This window comes from Ctenopharyngodon idella, chromosome 24 (assembly GCF_019924925.1).
Source record: "Ctenopharyngodon idella isolate HZGC_01 chromosome 24, HZGC01, whole genome shotgun sequence".
NCBI lineage: Eukaryota > Metazoa > Chordata > Actinopteri > Cypriniformes > Xenocyprididae > Ctenopharyngodon > Ctenopharyngodon idella.
This window is the reverse complement of record NC_067243.1, coordinates 17,279,179-17,301,555: the sequence shown is the minus strand read 5'-3', so window position 1 is coordinate 17,301,555 and position 22,377 is coordinate 17,279,179. Positions and strand designations below refer to the sequence as shown.

Sequence of the window (22,377 nt, the reverse complement as noted above, 5' to 3'; positions counted from 1 at the left end):
TAATAGTAATAATACATTAAACATATAATATCTTAGTGAGTATTAGTAATAATAATAATAAATGATATCTTAATGTCAATAATAATAAATAAATAAATAAATCTATATTAAAATTAAAATTGCGATTATGATTTATTATTTTTTTATGATGGTCGACTATAAATAATTTGAATAGGAACCAACAGTAACCCATTTGATCATCACCTTGCACTATCTATCATATAAAATAATTTAATAAATAAGTAAATAATAATACATTAAACATATATTATAATATCTTAGTAGGCTAAGTGTTAATAATAATAATAATAATAATATAGTAAGTGTCAATAATAATAATAAATAATAATAATAATAATAATCTATACACAGTAAAAGTATTAAAATGAAAATTATGATTATGATTTATTTTTTGTTAGGATGGTCTACTAGAAATAATTTGAATAGGACCAACAGTAACCCATTTGATTATCACTTTGCACTATCTATCATATAAAATAATTTAATAAATAAGTAAATAATAATACATTAAACATATATTATAATATCTTAGTAGGCTAAGTGTTAATAATAATAATATCATAGTAAGTGTCAATAATAATAATAATAAATAATAATAATCTATACACAGTAAAAGTATTAAAATGAAAATTATGATTATGATTTATTTTTTGTTAGGATGGTCTACTAGAAATAATTTGAATAGGACCAACAGTAACCCATTTGATTATCACTTTGCACTATCTATCATATAAAATAATTTAATAAATAAATAATAATAATAATAACACTAATACATTAAACATATAATATCTTAGTAAGTGCTAATAATAATAATAATAATATCTATCATATAAAATAATTTAATAAATAAGTAAATAATAATAATAACAATAATACATTAAACATATATCTTAGTAAGTGTTAATAATAATAATAATAATAATATCTATCATATAAAATAACTTAATAAATAAGTAAATAATAATAATAACAATAATACATTAAACAATATCTTAGTAAGTGTTAATAATAATAATAATATCTATCATATAAAATAATTTAATAAATAAGTAAATAATAATAATATCTATCATATAAAATAATTTAATAAATAAGTAAATAATAATAATAATAACAATAATACATTAAACAATATCTTAGTAGGTGTTAATAATAATAATAATATCTATCATATAAAATAATTTAATAAATAAGTAAATAATAATAATAAGACTTTAAACATATATTATAACATCTTAGTAAGTGTTAATAATAATAATATTAATAATAATAATAATAAACATATAATGATATCTTAATAAGTGTCAATAATAATACTAATAATAAATAAAAAATATATAGTAAAATTAAAATTATGATTATGATTAATTTTTTTAGGATGGTCAACCAGAAATAATTTGAATAGAAACCAACAGTAACCCATTTGATCATCACCTTGCACTATCTATTATATAAAATAATGTAATAATTAAGTAAATAATAATAATAATAATAATAATAATAATAATAGGCTACATTAAACATATAATATCTTAGTAAGTGTTAGTAATAATTAATAAACATAATATCTTAGTGTCAATAATAATAATAATAATAAATCTATATTAAAATTAAAATTATGATTTTTTATTATTTTTTAGGATGGTCTGCTAGAATAAGAACCAACAGTAACCCATTTGATCATCACCTTGCACTAGCATATAGCATATAAAATAATTTAATAAACAACAACAACAACAATAATTATTATTAAATGTTTCACATCTATGATATGCTGTAATCAAAATCATCTGCATATTTTGACTGATCTAATAACTCTGGTATTTTTGTGGGAAATCCAAATGTCTAAATTCACGCTTGTTTCCGTAAGGCGTGTCTGCTGTGGCTTTTTGTTCAAATTCAAATTCAAAATTGCTTTATTTGCATGACTGTAGATAATACAATATTGCCAAAGCATATATACATAAAACAATAATAAAAACATCTGTATAATAGAAGAAAATATTATCAAATATTATAACTATCAAATATTATAACATAACTTAAACTTAAATTAAAAGTGTAACAAATTAGAACATGTCTGAACAACTTATTTGTCTCCATCTAGCGGCGAATATAGTTTCTACAGAACTGTATAGTTTGGACAGTTTCTACAGAACGTTACTTTATTTCAGACACACACACACACACACACACACACACACACACACATATATATATATAAATTTACAAGCACCTGTCTAAAACTGTAATTGAGCGTTGTGAACTAGTAAATGCCACAGAGAGCGATGTTTATTTAGAGTTTTCATTGCTTTTATAGATATTTCTTTCTAAATTGGCATTATGATCGAATTAGCTTGGGGTCGAGAGAGAGAGAGAGAGAGAGAGAGAGAGAGAAAGAAAGAGTGCGCGCGAGCGAGCTCTGAGTGATACAGAGATGAGCAACTTTTGAAGCTGCGCTACTTTTTTCTTCTTCTAATTATTAGGTTTTTAGTGGGCGGGGGCAATTTCCTCTATATGTCAATGCCCGTTTGATTTTCAAAGCATACTGTGACTACAAGTCATTCACAGCAACAAAGCAAGTTTGTACAGGAGCGTCTGCGCGCCAACACTGACCAAACATGAAATGTCTTCAGCTTCTTCTTCTGCCCCTCATCCTCCAGAACCACAAGGTCCACATGAACACAATTGAGAGGAACCAGGACTGTGATTGGAGCTGTTCTGAGGTTTGTCAGTTACATGTTTATATAATATAATAACGTGATTTAGAGTGTTTGCTTATTTGTTTGTTTTGTATCAATTTAGTGATTTATTTAGTTCCTCTTTTTTGTTTTACTTGATATTACCTTGACATTATTTGAGTTGAACATTGCTGCAGTAATAATTTGATTGTTAAAAATGTAATATCAGTATGCTGGAATTATGTCTAGGTTGCCATTTAACTGAGTCAGTGCGATTTCAGGATCAATTATATCTCAATTATATTTCAATCATATATTAATATTTAACTGAATTATGCCAGTGCTTATTTATAAGAACTATTGCTGTGTTATGACAGAAAAGAGTAATGGGTTGAGTGGCATTTAATTATGAGTCACAAAAATATGATCTCATCTGTAACAACAAAACCTTCCGTGTTGTGCAATATAGCCTATTAAAGAAGCATTAGTCGCAGTCTTCTAGTATAGCAGACTTTGCGTATGTCTGCTTCTGTAAGACTGATACCAAAACAACCCACTCCCATTCATCCAGGTCATCGGACAGGCAAAGTTAATATTCTTTTTATTATTGTAACTGGATATGAGGATACACTAGACTAAACTCATTTGCCTGACAGCTGTGATATATTTGCTCTATCTAACCAGGAACTTCCTATAAGTGTCAGGAGTGAGTGGGAAACCCCTTGTTTCACTATCCTTACAGTACTTTAACATTTCCTGTTAAAGCATTTTCAGAACCATAAATGGGAAAGTAGTTTACACTATTGTCACTCAGCGTAGTATTTTAAATAACGTCAAATCATTTTGATCTCTTCAAACAGGGTCTGCAGTGTAAATCCAGAGCTTACTGTGAGTATCTATCTATCTATCTATCTATCTATCTATCTGTCTATCTATCTATCTATCGCACTAACATATTCTATATCTTGTAGCTCCACTGTCAGCGTTTCACTGCAGAGATCAGCCTTTTAACAGCGCCGTGTTCAGTAATGTGACATTGTCTACTGTTTTGGCATGTGAAGAGAGGAAATGTTCACTCCAGCTCAGAATTGCAACATCAGTAAATGTTACTGGTGTGTATGATTCATGTCACATTAATAATGTATGAATAAAATGCTTTTGATGTGGTACATGTTTTAAATGTAATAAATATAAAATGTATTAATTACTATATTTGTTGGCCAAAACAATGGTTTAAAGGATTAGTTCACTTTTAAATGAAAATCACCCTCAAGCCATCCTAGGTGTATGTGACTTTCTTCTTTCTGATGAACACAATCGTAGATATATTAATAAATATCCTGACGCGTCCAAGCTAGTGTTGTCACGGTACCAAAATTCCAGTAGTCGGTACCAATACCATTAAAATTTTACGGTTCTATTTTACGATTTTATTTAACTAGCCTATTTTAAAGACATATTAAATATTATGGTACTCATACATATAAATATTCGGAGCATGTGTGTGTATATATACCTCAAATAAATTTTGAAATATAAAAAAATAAATAAACAAATGCTCAAATGTCCATTTTGTGACAGACATGCATGTTTATTTTAGCTATTCCGTCAGTGAAACGACACACTACAGCCTGTAAAACTATGAAATAAATATCAGTAAATAATGGTAACCTAAATAATAAGAAAGTGAAGTATTATTCTAAAAAACATTCGTTTTTTTATTTCCACACAAAGATACGTCATATAGCCTACCGCTCTGCGTTTCGAGAGGGATGTGGGACACGAGCAGGAAAGAGACCATTTCTCTTTAATAATAACTTCATGTTATCTCCTGATGTTACAAGCAACTGACACTTGTTGTAAAAGGTCTGAAGAGCGAGTTTTATGTTCAGACATTCAGGCTATGTTTGATTTTGCGCTGCCAAAGAAAGTGAAAGTAGGGGGCGTTGTGGGTTTCTCCCGCGGTAGAAATCGCGTTCCGGGGGGCAGAAATGGGAATGCGGGGGCACCACGATGCGACCGCAAAGGGCACTTTCACTTTAGCGATCAAGTGCACGCCACTGCTTTTGACAACACTAGTCCACTAGTCCAAGCTTTATAATGGCAGTGAACTGGGTTCACGAGTATGAGCGGAAGAAAGTGCATCCATCCATCATAAACGTACTCCACACGGCTCAGGGGGTTAATAAAGGCCTTCTGAAGTGAAGCGATGCGTTTGTGTAAAAAAATATCCATATTTAACAAGTTATGAAGTAAAATATCTAGCTTCCACGAGACCGCCTTCCATTTTCAACTTACGGAAAAAACGGAACTGCCGTTGAGTGACTCACTACAGTTAATCTTTTTTTCCATAAGTTGAATAGGGAAAGCGTAGGACACAGCATAAGCGAGAGTTTTACACTTTTTCCGTAAGTTGAATACGGAAGCTAGATATTTTACTTAATAACTTGTTAAATAAGGATATTTTCTTACACAAACGCATTGCTTCAGAAAGTCTTTCTTAACCCCCCAGAGCCATGTGGAGTAGGTTTATGATGGATGGATGCACTTTCTTCAGCTTTAAACTCGTCAGGATATTTATTAATATACGTAACTCCGATTGTGTTCATCAGAAAGAAGAAAGTCATATACACCTAGGATGGCTTGAGGGTGAGTAAAGCTTGGGCTAATTTTCATTTTAAATTTGATATACAGTACTTCTTTTTTTTTTTTTTTTTTTTTGGATGATATTTTTATATTTTATATGTTTGTATTTGTATGTTTCACAAATTGTTTCATAATTGTTTGACTGACTCATTTTAGCTGAAATTTAGCATTGTGACAACTTACCCCAGAATTTTCAGGGTTCAATGAAGTGTTCTGCTGAAAAAGTTCAAGATTGCTGTGTAATTACTTAGGCTGAATGAGTCATGCTTACATCACTGCGTTAAAAACATACACTGTGGTAAATCATTGACACAGCATTGCTTCTTAGCACAACTCCATCTTTTAAAAACAACTTCTTTCACAAAAATAAGTTATTAATTAAATACCTTATAATCTGAAACGTCTAACAATAACTAACCACAAAGTGCCAGAATAGTTACTACCTTGTTGATTTAACCTCAAATGTTAATTGAAGGAAAAACTGCAAAATGATGTCAGCACTTTGCGGCACCTAAAATGGATGAAAATGAAAAAAAATAAGGTTCTTGTAAAGTTTTGACCTGTTTTCCAGGTGATATCCGTGGAGTTTTAGTGTGTACCGATTCTGCAGGGATGATAGGACATTGCCAGATGTATACTTTTGGCAGAGTTGGCAGAGAAAACGCCACAGGAAAACAGGTACAGTATTATAAACAAGGGATAATTCACCCAAAAATTCACCCATCATTTACTCACCCTCAAACCTGTATGAGTCTCTTTCTTCTGTTGAACACAAAAGAAGAAATTTTGAAGAATGTTAGTAACCAAACAGTTGACGGCACCCATTGGCTTCCATTATATTTTTTTTCCTACTATGGAAGTCAATGGGTGCCGTCAACTGTCTGGTTACTAACATTCTTCAAAATATATTCAACAAAAGAAAGAAGCTCATACAGATTTGGGAAAACTTGAGTAAATGATAACAATTTTTGGGTGAACTATCCCTTTAAGCTACAAATACACATCTAGCATAACAACTGAGCATTTTATCAATGCCATAAATCTGTCATTGTAACATAGATACTATAATCTCCTACCTTGATTGTCAGATATTGTATATCTATTTATACTTCTAGGTTGATGTGCAGTTTAAGTGTGTTCCTGTTAGACCTGGACAGCATATGTTCGTGACTCTCAAAACGATTCCCAACTACTGTAAGGCCATGTGGTCACAAAGACACCTTGTTCCCGGTATCAGTATTGTGTTTATTTATGTTTCTACCCAGCTGAACTTCCTCCTTATTTTGCAGTCTATATATAATCAGCAGGCTATATATAATGTAGCCACACATGACATGAATAACAGTATCTATTGCCCTTTTCTTTTTATTGACAGAATGCAGTCATGAAGGTATCAGAGACGCAATTGCAGAGTGCATCAGTAAGTTTCATTAATATGACGTCGATAGATAGATAGATATATAGATAGACAGACAGATATGTCAGTATGTAAAGTCTTAACTGTTTTGCTGTTTTGTTGTAGCTGGGAAGCTGGCATACACTGTAGATAAAGACAGGAATACATTAACAGTGAAAGTGAATGATGCTCCTGAGGACACAGATTACAATCTCAGGCTCTGTCGTAAACGCAGTATCATCTGTGCAGGGGAAGGGCCACACAGAACGGTAAGAAGAACTAGCATACTTTCCCTTTGAAGTTCTTCAAAGACTTTTCCATTGACATTTTACCCTTGTGTTTTGAATTGTGTTTCAGATAAAACCACAGCATCTACAGAGAAGCATAACGCTTCAGTATTCCAAAGCATTACCCTGTTTGTGCATTGAGGTATGGAAGCTTGATTTATGTTTTGAATGTGCAAAATCTGACTGTTAGAAAAGGAACTGTTGATTTCCACTGTCTTTTTTTTCTCAGGGTTGGCCTGCCAAAGTAGATGCTCGAAGAGTTCAAGTGTGTCCATTCAAAAACAGTGAGTACAATATTCAAAACAGAGGTCATTTAACTCCTAGATGTTTTAAATTTTTCACTTTACACCATAAAAATGTTTTGTGAGGTAACCTAAAACTTTATAGCAAGTGGCAACATCTAAGTTAATCCTCTGACCCGCCTCAAGACCTCTTTCACCAACACCTGAATTAAAAAAAAAATGTTGCATTGGCTTGTTTGTTTGCACTTGGTTGTGTTGTATCTGTATCAGATTTTATATACTAGTTAGCACTTGCTCATATTTGTAAAGGGAGTACTTATTTCTAATCCAAATTGCTAGTTTGCCAGGGGTCCTGTATGTGAAGCTAAAGCACTTAGATTGATCACCATCATTTCCTCACCCTCATTACATTTCAAACCTGTAGCAGTTTCTTTATTCCGCAGAACACAAACAAAGACAGTTTGAAGAATGTTTTCATCCTTACATTGAAAGTCATTGGGGTCCAAAAAACTCTTTCAAACTATCTTCTCTAATTGAGAATGAGGAATCATGCAGGTCATTGTCTTTTACAGTATTAACATATATTGAAGGGCGCAGATACAAATGATCTTTAAGAAAAGTTTTTTTCCTTACACTACAGTAAAGTGATCTTAGAGTAGATGAAAAGCAATAGAAAAGTTAAAATTCCAAAGAATTGAATATTAACTTGGTACGCAACAAAATACATTATACTGTCAGTAAAATAAATAAATAAATAAAATCAGCATCACCATCACCAGCACCATCAGCCGAAATGCATTTTGGCAATGACTATATTTACAGTACTATAGCAGTTCATTCGTCCTTTGACAAAAGACTTTGTCCACCTCCCCTAGGCAGTCGCCTCTTAGTTCTGCAAAAATACAGTACATGTAAAGGCCTGGGTATACATCATTCTCCGTTCTGAGCACAGTTGAAGTATACTTTGGGCTTAAGTAGTACTTAAGCTACAAATCAATTTGACAGTTACGAGTTTGAGGTTGTAGAACGTGCTACAGTATTTACTGAACACAAGAACAGTGAAAGTTCTCTTATCTAAAGTACTGTACTGTAATTATACTGTATGTGTAAGTAGTATAAAAACCCTTTATAAAACAGTTAGTTCCTGTCCTTGATTCTGATTGGTCAATAGCTGTGTTTTATTCACAATAATATACGGCTATGACTGCTTCACCCAACGGTTCTGTGTATCACTACACAACACCCTTAGCAACAGATTTAGCATTTTCCTTCAGGTCAGTCCTATGTTTAAATGTGTTTAAATGTCTGATGTATTATCTTGTCCTTTTAACATTTAAGGGGTTTTCCCATGACTGACAGCACTAGTCAAAGCATTTGTCAGTTGCGTCTTGTTCCGTTTTCAAAACAATTCAGTCTTTTCAATGTAAAAGTCTTCGCTACTGACTGACACACTCATAAAGACTGTCTTTGCCGCCATCTAATGGCGTGAAAATGTTACTTATGTTGCTGTTCACAGTCATGGACTATTTTTTCCGGCAGAAGGAAGGCTTTTTGAAAAAGTTTACTTCATGAAAGTTGCATTGATACATATTTCTGGCTTTAATATTTGTATTGTGTGGTAACCGTTTATAAAAGCAATAAAGTACTCCAGGCTAGCGCTGTATCGTGAATAAGTCACGGCTGAAAGGGTTGCAGGCACTCCATTTCATGTCGTGCCTAAGTTGGGTTGAAAATGGACAAAACAAGCGATTGGGTTGTTTTAACCCAATGAATGGGTTGTTTTAACCTAATGAATGGGTTATTTTAACCCAGCAGGTTGGGCAAACATGTAACCCAATCGCTGGGTTAAAATAACCCATTCATTGGGTTAAAACAACCCAATCGCTGGGTTTGTCCATTTTCAACCCAACTTGGGTTGTTTTTAACCCAGCATTTTTTAGAGTGTAGTAGAGTGCTTCATATTTCATCAGGATCAAATGTTCTTTGAGTCCTTCCCCTTTGTTTTTCTTTTCATTTCCTCTTCTTCTTTCTCTCCCTACCTCGTTATTCGTTATTTCTCCACCAGTGTTATGAGCCGTTCACATAGAACGTGTTTTTACATTCCTCTGCGCTACTTTTCCATTGTTTTTCTATGTAAACACGCTGGACGGGCGTGTTTAATTGTTGCACTCGTGTTTTGCATCTTCTGCAGAGTCTCTAGACTATAATCACCTATTTATATTAACTTGAGATTCTAATTAGTCTGTCATCAGTTTTGCTTCACAATGTTCACTCATAGATAAATGTGTGTTATTTGTGTTCACATTGTGATGCTTGAGTTAATTATCTGTGTCTGTACTTGTGTCTTCTGAATGAGAACATGTTTAAACCTGAGCAGAATTAGAGCATTTTATGTTAAGTTTTGCATAAAACTCGAATGTGAAGATGAACTGAACAAACTGAATGAATGGTTTGAGTTTCAGTTATAGGGTGTTAGCAATCAAGAAAACTGTAAATCACTATGGACAAGAGAGACTGCCTTGTAAATCATGATTTTGAATATTATAATTGGGATTTTAAAACTCACATTTGTCTTCTGTAACAGATTTAGAAGAACTGTGGTCTGGGATAACCTATGACCTCAATATGGAGGAGCTGATATGGGAGCCACTGTGTCCTGTCAAAGTCTCAGTTTCTCTATGCCATGTAGATGGAGTAAAAGGCTGCCGAGATCTCGGAAATGTTTTTCATTCAGAGGGGCAAAAAGTATGTTCTCTTCCACTGTAATCCTTTGTTCCATTATTTTACATCTGCAGTTACAGCTGCTGATTGTCAGGGACCCTTTCATCATTTCTTACTGCTTTTACCTCAGGTGATATTCTCTTCTGTGGATCCACACCCTACGCTTTGCACGAAGGTTGAATGTTTTTTATTGCTTATTTTCTTTCATCCTGAAATGAAAATTCTGTCATCATTTACTCATCCTCATGATCCTAAACGCATGATTTTTATTCTTCCGTGGAAAACAAAAGGAGAAATGTAGCAGAATGTCCCTGCTGCTCTATAACATACAATGAAAGTGGATGGGGACTAGAGCTGTCATGTTACGAAAATGACAAAAAGCACCATAAAAGCATTATAAAAGTTGTCCATATGACTACTGCGCTATATCCATATTGTTCTCGCACTATATTACAATTAGCTTTAAAGATTATGGTAATCGTATTCATAGCTATCTAGCTACATATCTATAAGTTTTCTGTGAATTTAAATGAAAAACAACAATAATTATATTATGGTCTGTTCCTGAAACAAAAACTATCAAATGACTTCAAACGACTTCGGATTTACCACATGAGTTGTTTAGGCATGAAGACAGAATTTTAATTTTTTGGGTGAACTGTTCCTTTGTAGATGTTTGGGTTGATTCAGAATTCACAGTTATTTTTTTCTTTTATAGTTTACCACTGAAGCAGGGACATGGATTAAATGTCCTTTTGCCAAAGGGAATTTCTCAGGTATACCTAGCACTACCACAGCTAACAAAAATATTTAGTTATAAAGAATGTTTTGCTAATGTTCCCATTTAGTTAACATTCAAAAAGTCCATTTTTTTAAAAGTTAAAATTTTTTCTTGGTTATGCGAACATGCAAACATTAAATTTTAGCATTTTGCGAACATTTTGGGAACATTACTTTTGAATGTTCTCTGAATGTTCTGAAACAAGAAGTCATTTTTTAAAAATGTTAGATGAACGTCCAAGCAAAATGTGTTGAAAATGTTCCATGAATGTTCTTTTAATGTTACTGGAAAATGTTTCCTCATTGGGCCCTATAAGCGCATGATCTGAAGCGCATGGCGCAGGTGCACTTAGGGCGTGTCCGAATCCTCTTTTGCTAGTTTAATGATGGAAAAAATGGTCTTTTGCTAGTTTAACGACGGATAAAATAGTTAAACGCTTCTCCAGAGAGGAATCCTTTTATTTTTAATATTTAAAAATGTTTGTGTGCTGCTGCGTGTCCCTTGTGCGCGTTATGCACCCACTTATAGGCGCATATTACTAACTTTAAATAACAAAAAAAAATGTAGTGCCATTGACTTTAGACCAGGGCTGTGTCCGAAATTGCCTCCTATACCTTTAAATAGGGCACTATTTGAGGGGACAGCTATTTGTAGTGGTGTCCGAAACCATAGTGAACATTACTGAGTGCACTCATTCAATCCCACAATGCACCGAAATAACGAGTGTACAACTGATGTACACTCAACGGCTAGAGAATACCCATAATGCACTGTGAGAGTCGCGCCGTGCACCGAATGAATTCCTGCGTCTGACCAGAAGATGGTGTCCGCAGCTGAATCTTCCATCCATCAACTTCCCAATGTGGCAACAGCGTAATATCAGGTATAAATTCTTTTTTACTTGATTATTAAATTGTTTAATTAAGGTTTATACATGCTAGTTTTCATGACATAATTTTTTTCATTACTATTGGAGCTGCCAGTTTGCCAAGATTCAAATGATTATTAAACAGCAAGCACAAACCATGCAAAAGCGACAGCCCTTCTGGTGCACTCGCTGTCCAAATTCACTCACTCGTTTTCATTCACTCCTTCTAGTGGACTATATTAGTGGACTAATGTAGGGAACAGTGAATGAGGGTATAGGGGGTGATTTCGAAAACAGCACAGGTTTTTGTTGGTCAATGGCACAGTCGTTTTCAGTTGCCTCAAAATAGCAACACGCCAACAATGCACCTGAACACACCTCGTTTTCAGACCAGCACGCCCATGGGTGAACAGATGGGCGCAAGTGCATTTGCTATTTACACAACATGGCACAGGGCGTGAAAATAATAACTGCATCAGGCTGAAACTAGCAAAAAACACTTGCGTCGCGCCTCGCGCCACATTGCGCCAGATGTATGATAGGGCCCATAACGTTGAGAAAACGTACTGAGAACATTCCCTGTTAGCTGTGACACCTTTAACAAGCAGTTTGTTTGTGTTACACACTGTATGAGGGCTAAATGACTTTAATGTTTTATCTGACAAGTCTGGACAGCAAAGATGACATCCAAAAATGGTCAGCAGTGGGCAGAGATATCAACATGGGTCAAAGCCAACTTCTCAGTTTCAGTCTGTGAGATGAAACCGTCCTCTCAGTGCAAACAAATCGAGGGGAACAAGTCCCAAACCCTTTCTGTGGTAAGGAAACATTAGCAGGATTATCAGCATGTAGGATCAGTTATAATAACTTGAGAGCAAATGTACATGATGTCATGCAGATTTTTTCTGTTTCATCATTTTGTTTTTCGGTACTCTCCAATTCATCTTAGTAAACCATGCCTTAAGGCTTTCATTGAAGGCTATTCCCCTTGTCAAAGTAAAACTTTTCACCTGGTTTGTACCTGATGACATGAGAAATAAAAGGGTCTGTTCTAAGGAAAACTCATAGCACAAGGGCAGTCTTGTTTAAGCTTGTTTGATGTCACGCCAGTTCTTATTTGTTTTCTAGGACAAAATGAAGCGCACAGTTTTCAACTTGTCTAAAAATGCATGTGAAGTGTGTGTTTGCATCCAGGTAAGGCTAAAAAAGGAGAGTAACAGTGTTGACAGAACTTGTTGGATTGATGTCATTTATAATTTATTGATGTGAATTGTTTCATGTTTTCCTGTTTAAAAGGTCCAGAGGGTAGATGTGCACTTTTCAGTCCCTGTACTTCAGTGCGACTCGCAGTGTTGTAAGTACATGTAGCCTATAATGGTGATGAAGCACCTAGGCCTCGTTTACAAAACAACCTGCAGTCAATTCTCTGAACAAACATATAATCCTCTGACGTTATCAATGACACCATTAAAAATAAAGCATCCACTTGTTCCTGATGTGATGATGTATAACTATTTTTTGATGTCTTGCTCTGGAGGCAGTCATGCAAATGTATGTGCCTGGGTGACGTCAAAGATCCCACAATATCAAAACTATTTTTAACTAAGCTATTTTTGGATCTTGATTGAATAAATGCTTTGTTTATAATGTGGAGGATGCTTTAAGCTATAAAACTTGCAGGATGTTTTACAAAGACCACTTATATGTCAAAAGATCAAGACAAATTTGATTTCTCATGTCATGACCCCTTTGCAGTGTGCAGTGTGTAAATTTTAGGAGACAGAAATGCAATATAATATGCATAACTATGCTTTCAGTGGTGTTTAAAGACTTTACATAATAAACAGTTATGTTTTTATTACCATAGAATGAGCCATTTCTATCTACATACACCGCGGGTCCCCTTACATGTTAAGTCGCCATTTTGCGCCGGCATGTTTCTACAGTAGCCCTAAATGGACAAACTGCTCTACAGAGCGCGTTTTGTCACTATGTTGTTGTTGTTCTTCTTCTTCACTGGAGTTTTTAGAGGCAGCTTGCATCGTCACTACGTTGAATATGCACGAAGGAGAAGAAGTAGTAGTAATAGTAGTCGGTTGGTTTATTAGAAGCAAAGACCGTTCTAAGTAAAAAGAAACCTCATTGCTTGACTGGCTACTCTCTGCTGTCTCAGATGATGACATCTTTGTCCTGTGTCAGCCACCGTAGCTTCTCTATGTGCTTTGAAAAGGAGGGGTGAGCAGTGGACTGAGCAATTTGCAACCTCGCCGCTAGAAGCCGCTAAAATTTACACACTGCACCTTTAGTTCCATGTAGCTATGTAGCCATGTAGGAATTTGCAATTTAGCTTTTCACTAGACATTATTTTGAAAACAGCTAAACTAGTGTCAAGCTAATGAAAATGTAGTTAGTAGTGTCACTGATAGTAGTGATGTGTTTCACTTTTTAGTTTTACTTTATCACCACTGTTTACACAACACCACAAGCTATTAAGGATATGCATTTTGTTTTTTAATCACAGTAAATTGGTGCCGTGACCCGGAGAGAAGTCACATTCAGGACACTGAGAAGATCTTACTGCCTGCAGTCATTTTTCTGACAGTGATCCTTGCAGCTGCCTTGTTTGGTAGATTGACAATCAAAGGTAAACTGACAGTGCTTTGACACACCTGTTGCCGCTGGCTTGAAGGAAATGGTTAGATTGTTGTTGGTAACAGTACACGTTGGGTTTGAGATGAAAGAATCTGCAACAGAACAGTACATTCTAATTTAACGACCCTTACCTCTGAAATTAAGAGTAATAATTAAAAGCAAACGATAGACTGAAGGCTTCAAATCAAGTCAAACAATAGTAGACCTACCAGTTTCAAACCTGCATATACGCTTTAGAAATGATTTGGGTGTGGACGTGTTGCAAAAGATGAAAATCTTTGATATACTGGTTGGTAGATTCCAGTTGCTATACTGTCAGATTTTCCTGGAAATATCTTGTGGTTTATTTTGATTTCTGTTTGTTTCTGGTTGTATAGATGGGGATGAGAAGAGAAAAGTGTGGACGAAACTCACATGTCAGGGAACGGTAGGTTAACAAAGAATGATGGATATCATATGCATGGTATTTTATTATCTATGATTACAATCATATGATTCATGACATCCCTGGCATGATCAGGCATGAGCCCCCTGACACATGGACAATATTTACATATGAAATCCTTTTACCTACACAAGTCTTATGTTCCTTTTAACAGAACCAGTGACGCATGTCTGCGCAGCAAGTGAGGATGTGGATTGTGGGACAGTTCTCAATAAAGCATACATGTCTTAAAGTTTCATTTTTTTTTTTTACTGTAAGGACTGAAGCTTTAGCATAATTTGCATATCTTGTCTGAAGCACACATTAAAGTTGTAACATTTGAGTTATGTATGTATTTAAATACATTTGTTCTGTTTTCAATAATGCAAAAGCTGCTTTTAGACTTCATAACACACAATGTATTAGAATGCCAAAAAAAACTTTTGTATGTAAAATGTATGTAAGAACAATATTGTGTGACGCTAATTGTTTCCTGTTGTATTTTCTGCTTTGCATAATCAAATTTGTTTGCTACCACTTTTGTACAGCAGAGGGCAGTGTCGCTCACAAATGAATGTACGTGTCAGCAGTGTGAATGAGTTTTTGCTTCTCATGTTGATATTTCTATCACGTAAGGCTTGTAAGTAGGTCACAAATGTGTGGTCAGCTTACAGACACTTGTGTAACCCTGTATGTCGGTTCATTGCCACAGAAACTCTTGCGACTGCATATGTTCCTGTGTTGCCTGTGTCGTCGTTTGTTTATAAATGACACACTTTTCTCTGACCCTGAGGATGCAGAGATACTGGATTACATTCTTGGATGGTGTGGCTCTGTGCCGATGGGAGGGGCCGGGCAGAATCAGCTCTGGGGTTTGCTGATGAAAACATTCCTGAAGGACAGAGTAGAGCCCAAACAATACAGTTCAATCACAGATATAGGACAAATTCAGTTTTGGGGAGATGCCACCATTGTCCATCTCACTTCCATTTTGTTTTTATGAGCATAAATGGAGCATTTTTTTGATCATACCTAGAGTTCACAGGGTTTAGCTCAATGCGTGGTATGTGGGCGCTAACGCTAGGGAGTTTTGACTGGTGTAAACACTGTAAAACAAACCCATGTGAAAATTGTTGGCCCCAATGACCTCATCTCAGCCTCTAGACTCCACCTGCTGTCTGCGAGTCTTCAGCTGGGAGTGAAACATTTTGATACTTTCCATACGGACCAGACCGCTACCTTTTCTGTACCTCCCTTACAGAATGTTCGACTGGTTGTGCTTCGCTGCCGAAACGTGGGATAAAGGGATAAAGCAGTAAAAAAGAAACAGAGACAAAAGCATTTGCTGAGTTGTCGTATGTTTAGCTACTTCCACTAGTGACCGCCAGTGACCTTTTTGGTTGGGGTCAACAGCCAACAGACCTGTCCTCTAACCTTTTGGACTGGTCAGTTTTATTACCATTGACTCATACCATCTGTTGGTGTTTGAAGCTATAAATCCCGATGCAGAGAGTATAATACCATTCTCATATCAGAATATGCTCACTTCGCTAGTATGTAGTATTCAAAAAGAGTATTTGATGTGGAACTAGTGTGTTCGATTTAGTATGAATGTGTGTGATATGAATGAAATCTGGACTTAATACATTCACCATGCTGTCATTGTCTTGTGACTTGGGCCGTCAATTGCGTCGCTTCACTGCCATTAACAACTTCTCTCCCATGGCCTCATGGGATAGTAAAGTGTCCAGCAGATGTGCACTTCAGAATCTCGGAAGTAGTAGGTCATCCGGGTGCTTTCCGTGTATTGTTTTATGAATAGGCCTACTATGAAGAATGCACTGTAATTTGTATGCTATTCCATGACTGATTTTTTGCTTCAGCAGTATAAGGTGATATTTGATATGTAATTTAAAAAACTTTAATGAACATGTTTTCTATATTTACAGCGTAAACCAATTTTCTATCATTTCTAATCAGGGATGGAAGAACTATAAAATTTGACTCGGTCAACGAGTCAACGTTGCGAAGCGCTCGAAATGCTGAGGACATCTACTGGTTAAAGCCGAACGTGAAAAAGTGGTGACATACAAAACTACAAAATTTTACTCGAATTGAATGACCATAAATTAAAAAATGTCTCGAAATCAGACATAATTATACAATTAATGATGGTTTATGGGTTCACTTGAGATTCCTTTGGGTTATATAAACATTGGGTTAGCTTAAATCACGTGACTCGATACAAGCTCGATACAAGCTCCGAAGCATTGATTCAAAACAAATGATTCATTAAGTGAATCGTGAAGAAGTGTTTCAACCTGGCAATCGCTATAGAGAAGTAAGTTAAGTTGTTCGTTGAATTTAATATTTAATAATCTGAAAATACGCGATTTTATAATCTTTTGTGTCTAACCATACCAGTAAATCAGTTATACTACGCGGTACGAATGATAATTCAACACTTTCGGGGTAAGTTACACAAGACTCAAACCGTTGCGGCCTGAAGCGCCATCGGTTATTTCCAGTGGTTTAAGAAAAAGCCACTAATATATTATTGTAGATGTGGGAAAGGAAGCCATTTAAAACATTTAGGACGTGGTATTCCTGACTCTGGCATATTTGTCTTCTCACAGCTAAGAGAGTTAATGAGTTCAATGTTGCTTTTTTGGAACAGATATGTTTTAGCTGCATCTAAACACCACAGAATAACATCATGGAACACTGGGAAGCAGAGAGTAAGGAACATAGCCCATAAATTCATGGTCCGGTGCCTCCAAGGACATCATAATGGTCCATTGGGCACAAACCCCTGTGGGGGTGGTAGTGGGGTCAGGTTTGCATTCAGCACCCTGGGACCATCCATAATGAATCTTCCTCTGCGTGGAGTCCAGCCAGCTCGCTAAAGTACTAACCAGTACACCAAGGCCCTTGTCTAATGGTGATAATGGTCTGCTGGCACTGGGCACGGAATCCATTGCAGGCACAGCCGAGCTCACAATGACATTGCCTGGCAGAGATAGTCTAACAAAACGGACACAAAGAGATAGGTGGAGTCAACTTTAATCTTTGGGACTGTATGTGCATGTACTTACTATGGAGCTGTTTGTTCTGGAGAAACTGGTCCATGTCCAACATGACATTCTACAGCTGTTTTGTTTAAATTAGGCAAATGGTTAAATCATTGCATAGATTCTCTGCTTTAAGCAGTTACAACTTAATTTGATACATAAGCAATGTGTATATATGTAAAACTTGACTGTATAGCCAAGTTTAGGGCTCCAGAAAGGAAAAATAAACATTTAGGGGCCAAATCATTTTTAGCTGACAGAATGGCTGCATCTGATATCACATATTTCACGACTATATTATGTAGTAGATGAAAATGTGATAAAAATAGTCTGTCCAAATTCACAGTATTCATAAAAGAAGTACCCGGGTGACTTACTACTTCCAACGGGATTCTGAAGTCTACATCTGATAGACACTTTACTATCCCATGAGGCCACTGGAGAGGATAAATGAATGGCAGTGAAGTGACGCAACTGATGCTGGTAGATCACATGAAAGTTACAACATGGCGGATGTCATGTGTCTGGATTATATTTATGCTACACACATTCATATTGTAATAGAAGATACTTTTTTAACAGTTGCGAAGTTATTATTATTCAAAAGAAGTACCTACCCAGAGAGTATGAGATTTCAGAAACAGCCAATCACTTGATAGAGATGGATGCTTCAGTTCACTGAGTGCATAGTTTCTCACTTTAGCTATGTTGTTCTAGCTGTATTCTCTGTCATTGTAGTGATCCTGATTGTATTTGTTCCATATGAATGTTACTGTTTTGACAGAATTCATACAGCGCTTAGTTCTGATTGGTCAAGCAGTGTTTCAAATATGCTGATAAAACAGTTTGACACCACTGTCTTTTGTATCACTTTGTTTGTGTTTGCGACTTTGTGCATTTCAGATGGTCAGTCTGTCTCTTTTTGCAGGTTACATTAATATACCAGTAGACGGTAGGTCGTAGGTGACAGTAAGTGGCCCCCTATAACCTTATATAGTGCACTATTTGAAGGGACAGCCATTTGTAGTGGTGTCCAAAAACATACAGGACATTATCGAGTGTCCTCATTCAATCCCATAATGCACTTCAGTCATGAGAGTACAACTGATGTACACTTCCATGAACTGAGTGTCGCGGCAAATGAGTTCCCGCGGACAAAATGGTTCCACAGGCTGTAGCACTTACAGCGCACTCAGTGTCTGCTCACTTGTTTTCATTTACTCATTCAGTGACCTATATTAGTGAAGTAATACAGGGAATAGTGAATGAGGGTGTCCAACTTATTGTTAATAAGAGTGGGCACAGCCATTTGTAAATTTAATGCGTCTGGCTTCCGGTGTCATTCGCTTCCAGTTATTTTTAGCTGTACAAAACAGCTTCTTACCATATTATTTTAGTGTATTGTCGCAATTATATACACAATGGTTTTGTAGCTCAAATACAAATACTGCACTTTGTTATTCTTCTTGTCATTTAGCTATAGTGGCTAATGAATCGGAAGTCTCACAAATTCACAGAAAATAGCTTGCTTCCACATTGCAAAATAAGGTGGACTTTGGATACAGCCTTTGAATTCACTTTTGATTCACTTGAAAGAAGTGACTTTTTATGTGTCATTGAATCATTCTTTAAATGATTTGTTAAAAAAGCTGATTCGTTCAGGAACGAAACAAGTGCCTTTATGAATGAAGCTAATAATAATAACAAAATAACTTCCCCTCCCTCTTGCACTGACGTCTCTTCTATTCTCGGATGACATGTTTACCGGGGTGAGGGCGGGATCAACCTGTCACTCACATGAGATCATCCAATAGGAATCCCCAACCATCCAATCAGTTCCCAATGGACATAATCAAGTCCCGCCCTACATTTTTTTTTCTTGTTTGAGAAGCCGTTCCTATTGACCAATTTAGAGCAGACGTCACAGTTACGTCACTTGCAGCTGCACGTGCATAGTGGTGGCAGAAAAATAGCGGTAAAAATTACATTCAAGAAATATAGTTGAGAATGTCTATTTCATAAATATGTTTATTTGCACTACTGTTCACTAACACTACTGTCATTGTGACTTATTTGCACTACCGTTTCTGACTACCATCTCTCATATGTCATATATATGCCATTTTATATCTGCATTTTTATCTTTTTTAACTTTTATTAATATCATAAATATGTTTATTTGCACTACCGTTAAGCACAAGCGGCATATACTGTCAGGGAGTGAATTTGCACGTTCACTCTGCGCATCGCACAGTGAAAATCGCTTGGGTATGAACACAAAAAACGTCTGGAAAAACACTGGCGATAAGCGCATGCGATACTCGTCCTGGTGTGTACAGGCCTTAAGAGAAAAATGTTTTGTTGTGCAATCGGAATGCAAAAAATATATACTCTTTATTTTTATAGAATACCATTGTTGAAGACGCGCTTTGAAGCTAAACGGAGATATTTATGTTGCAAGTCACAGACTGGACTGATGAAACCTGCAACGATTAGTCTACTATTAAAGCATGAATTTGATGTAAACAGTAAGTCTACATAATATTCATATATGCAGTTCATAGGGGACATACATAGCAGTTACAGCATGAAATAATATTTAAACCTATAACATTTTACATAGATTAATAACTTTTATACATAACTTATAACATTTTTATGTCACAGTTCTGACTTTTTTTCTTGCATTTGCGTGTTTATATCTCCCAGTTCGGACTTCATAACATTTGTCAGTTTATATCACAATTCTGAGGGAAAAAAAAGTCTTATGGTGCGTTCACACCAGACGCGAATGAAGCGTTAAGCGCGAGTGATTTACATGTTAAGTCAATGCAAAGCTGCGATACACATCCTGCGGCGCGATTCGCGCGAATGAGGTGGTGCGAATAGAGCGTTTCGGGTGAGTTGAAAAATCTGAACTTTGGCGAATATTCGCGCCGCGTTAACCAATCAGGAGCTTGCTCTAGTAGTGACATGATTACGACGTAGCGAGCGGAGGCAGAAATCCGAAACAACAATGGAGGACAAAATCATCGTCGCTGTATGTGGATACCCGGAGCTGTACGATACATCTTCATACTTTTATAGAAACAGGAATAAAAAGGATCTTGCTTGGAAGAAAGTGAGTGAGGAGGTTGGACAATCTGGTAAGTTGTAAAAAACGCTATTTTAGGGCTGCACGATTAATCGTAATCGAATCGAAATCGCGATTTGGCTTAGTGCAATTATGACATCACAACGGCTGCAATTTTTAATTATATAAATATGTACACAGCGTGTTAGTGAAGAGCTGCTCTGTGATCAGCAGTAAATGACGCTCCATCTGAGAGCACTGCATTAGAAAAAGAAACGCGTCAAATATACAAACTTTTCAAACATGAGAAGCCTTTATGAACTTTTTTTCTAACAAAAGACAACATTTAATGTGTTTTTACTCCAAACTCACTTCATAATGTCAGTTGAGTGTTTGAAATAGCATTTTGATTAGCATTGGATTATAAATATACTTTATTATTACGGAAATACCCGAGAGGCTTGAAGAAAACATATAAACCATGTATTGTTGTAGTCGTCTGTTTATTTTATTAATGTTTAATCAATCAAAGCGTTTCTACCTTCTTTTTATTCAGTCTCAGTGATAGCATGATGCCCATTGGGGATTTCCTGGAACAGCGTTTGTTATATTGCGTGTATTTAGAGTATCTGCTCAAGGGCGCCCTCCGGCGTCCAATATGAAACACATGTTTAGCGCCAAGTAAAGCTCACTCAATCCTATTCAGGGTAAAAATAGGAAAAATAATTCCTCTCTCTAAAGAACTTTGAGGGAAACATATAATCAATATGTTTTCCTCCAACGTACATAAGTGTACATAAGGCACGTAGTTCATATTAAATACATGGACTCCATTTTTGATTTTGCATACCTCCTGACAAAAATAAAGAAATTATTGAAAAAGATTTTTATCATAGTAATATAATATTTGATAATAAATCCTTAGACCTTTCTAATGATTTATAGACGTACTGCTTGCATGTTAACAGGTAACCCCACATTTTGTCATACAAGTTTTAAATATTATTTTCTAATTATTATAGTTATATTTATAATTAAATACTAATGCTAAATACTTTAATAATGAAAGTTATTACAACAGTAATATTTCTTATTTGGTTTAATATTTTTATTTAGCAATAATAATAATAAAAATAATTAGTCAAAATAATATATTAGCACAAAATTTCGGGCCAATTTGTTTTATAAAATCGCATTTTAAATCGCAAATCGCAATTTTAACCAGAAAAATCGTAATTAGATTTTTTCTCCAAATCGTGCAGCCCTACGCTCTTTACTCAATTTGAGCTATATATATACATATTGAGACTACAAGCTAGCTAAAGCCGGCAAATTTTTGCAACTACTTTCCCCTCCCATGATGCAAATTCGCGTCTGTTGTGAAGTGAATTTCACGCGCGCATGAAGCGAGTAAACTCAAAATGTTCAAGCGTCCAACTACGCGCGAATAGTCACGTCTGGTGTGAACGCTCCATAAGAATTGTGAGATATAAACTCGTATTTCCAAGAAA

General features: G+C 35.5%; 1 protein-coding gene across 1 annotated transcript; it reads left to right on the top strand.

Annotated features, from left to right (window-relative positions):
- The first annotated feature begins 2,388 nt into the window (after positions 1-2,388).
- il17rel (interleukin 17 receptor E-like) lies at positions 2,389-15,318 on the top strand. Its single transcript, XM_051884894.1, has 18 exons — positions 2,389-2,750; positions 3,566-3,593; positions 3,677-3,817; positions 5,923-6,029; positions 6,467-6,581; positions 6,727-6,771; positions 6,874-7,016; positions 7,105-7,176; positions 7,264-7,318; positions 9,861-10,021; positions 10,128-10,172; positions 10,716-10,773; positions 12,313-12,464; positions 12,775-12,840; positions 12,943-13,000; positions 14,168-14,290; positions 14,676-14,725; positions 14,898-15,318. The coding sequence occupies exons 1-18, from the start codon at positions 2,646-2,648 to the stop codon at positions 14,904-14,906; spliced, it is 1,533 nt and encodes a 510-aa protein (XP_051740854.1). The 5' UTR covers positions 2,389-2,645; the 3' UTR covers positions 14,907-15,318.
- The last annotated feature ends 7,059 nt before the right edge of the window (positions 15,319-22,377 follow it).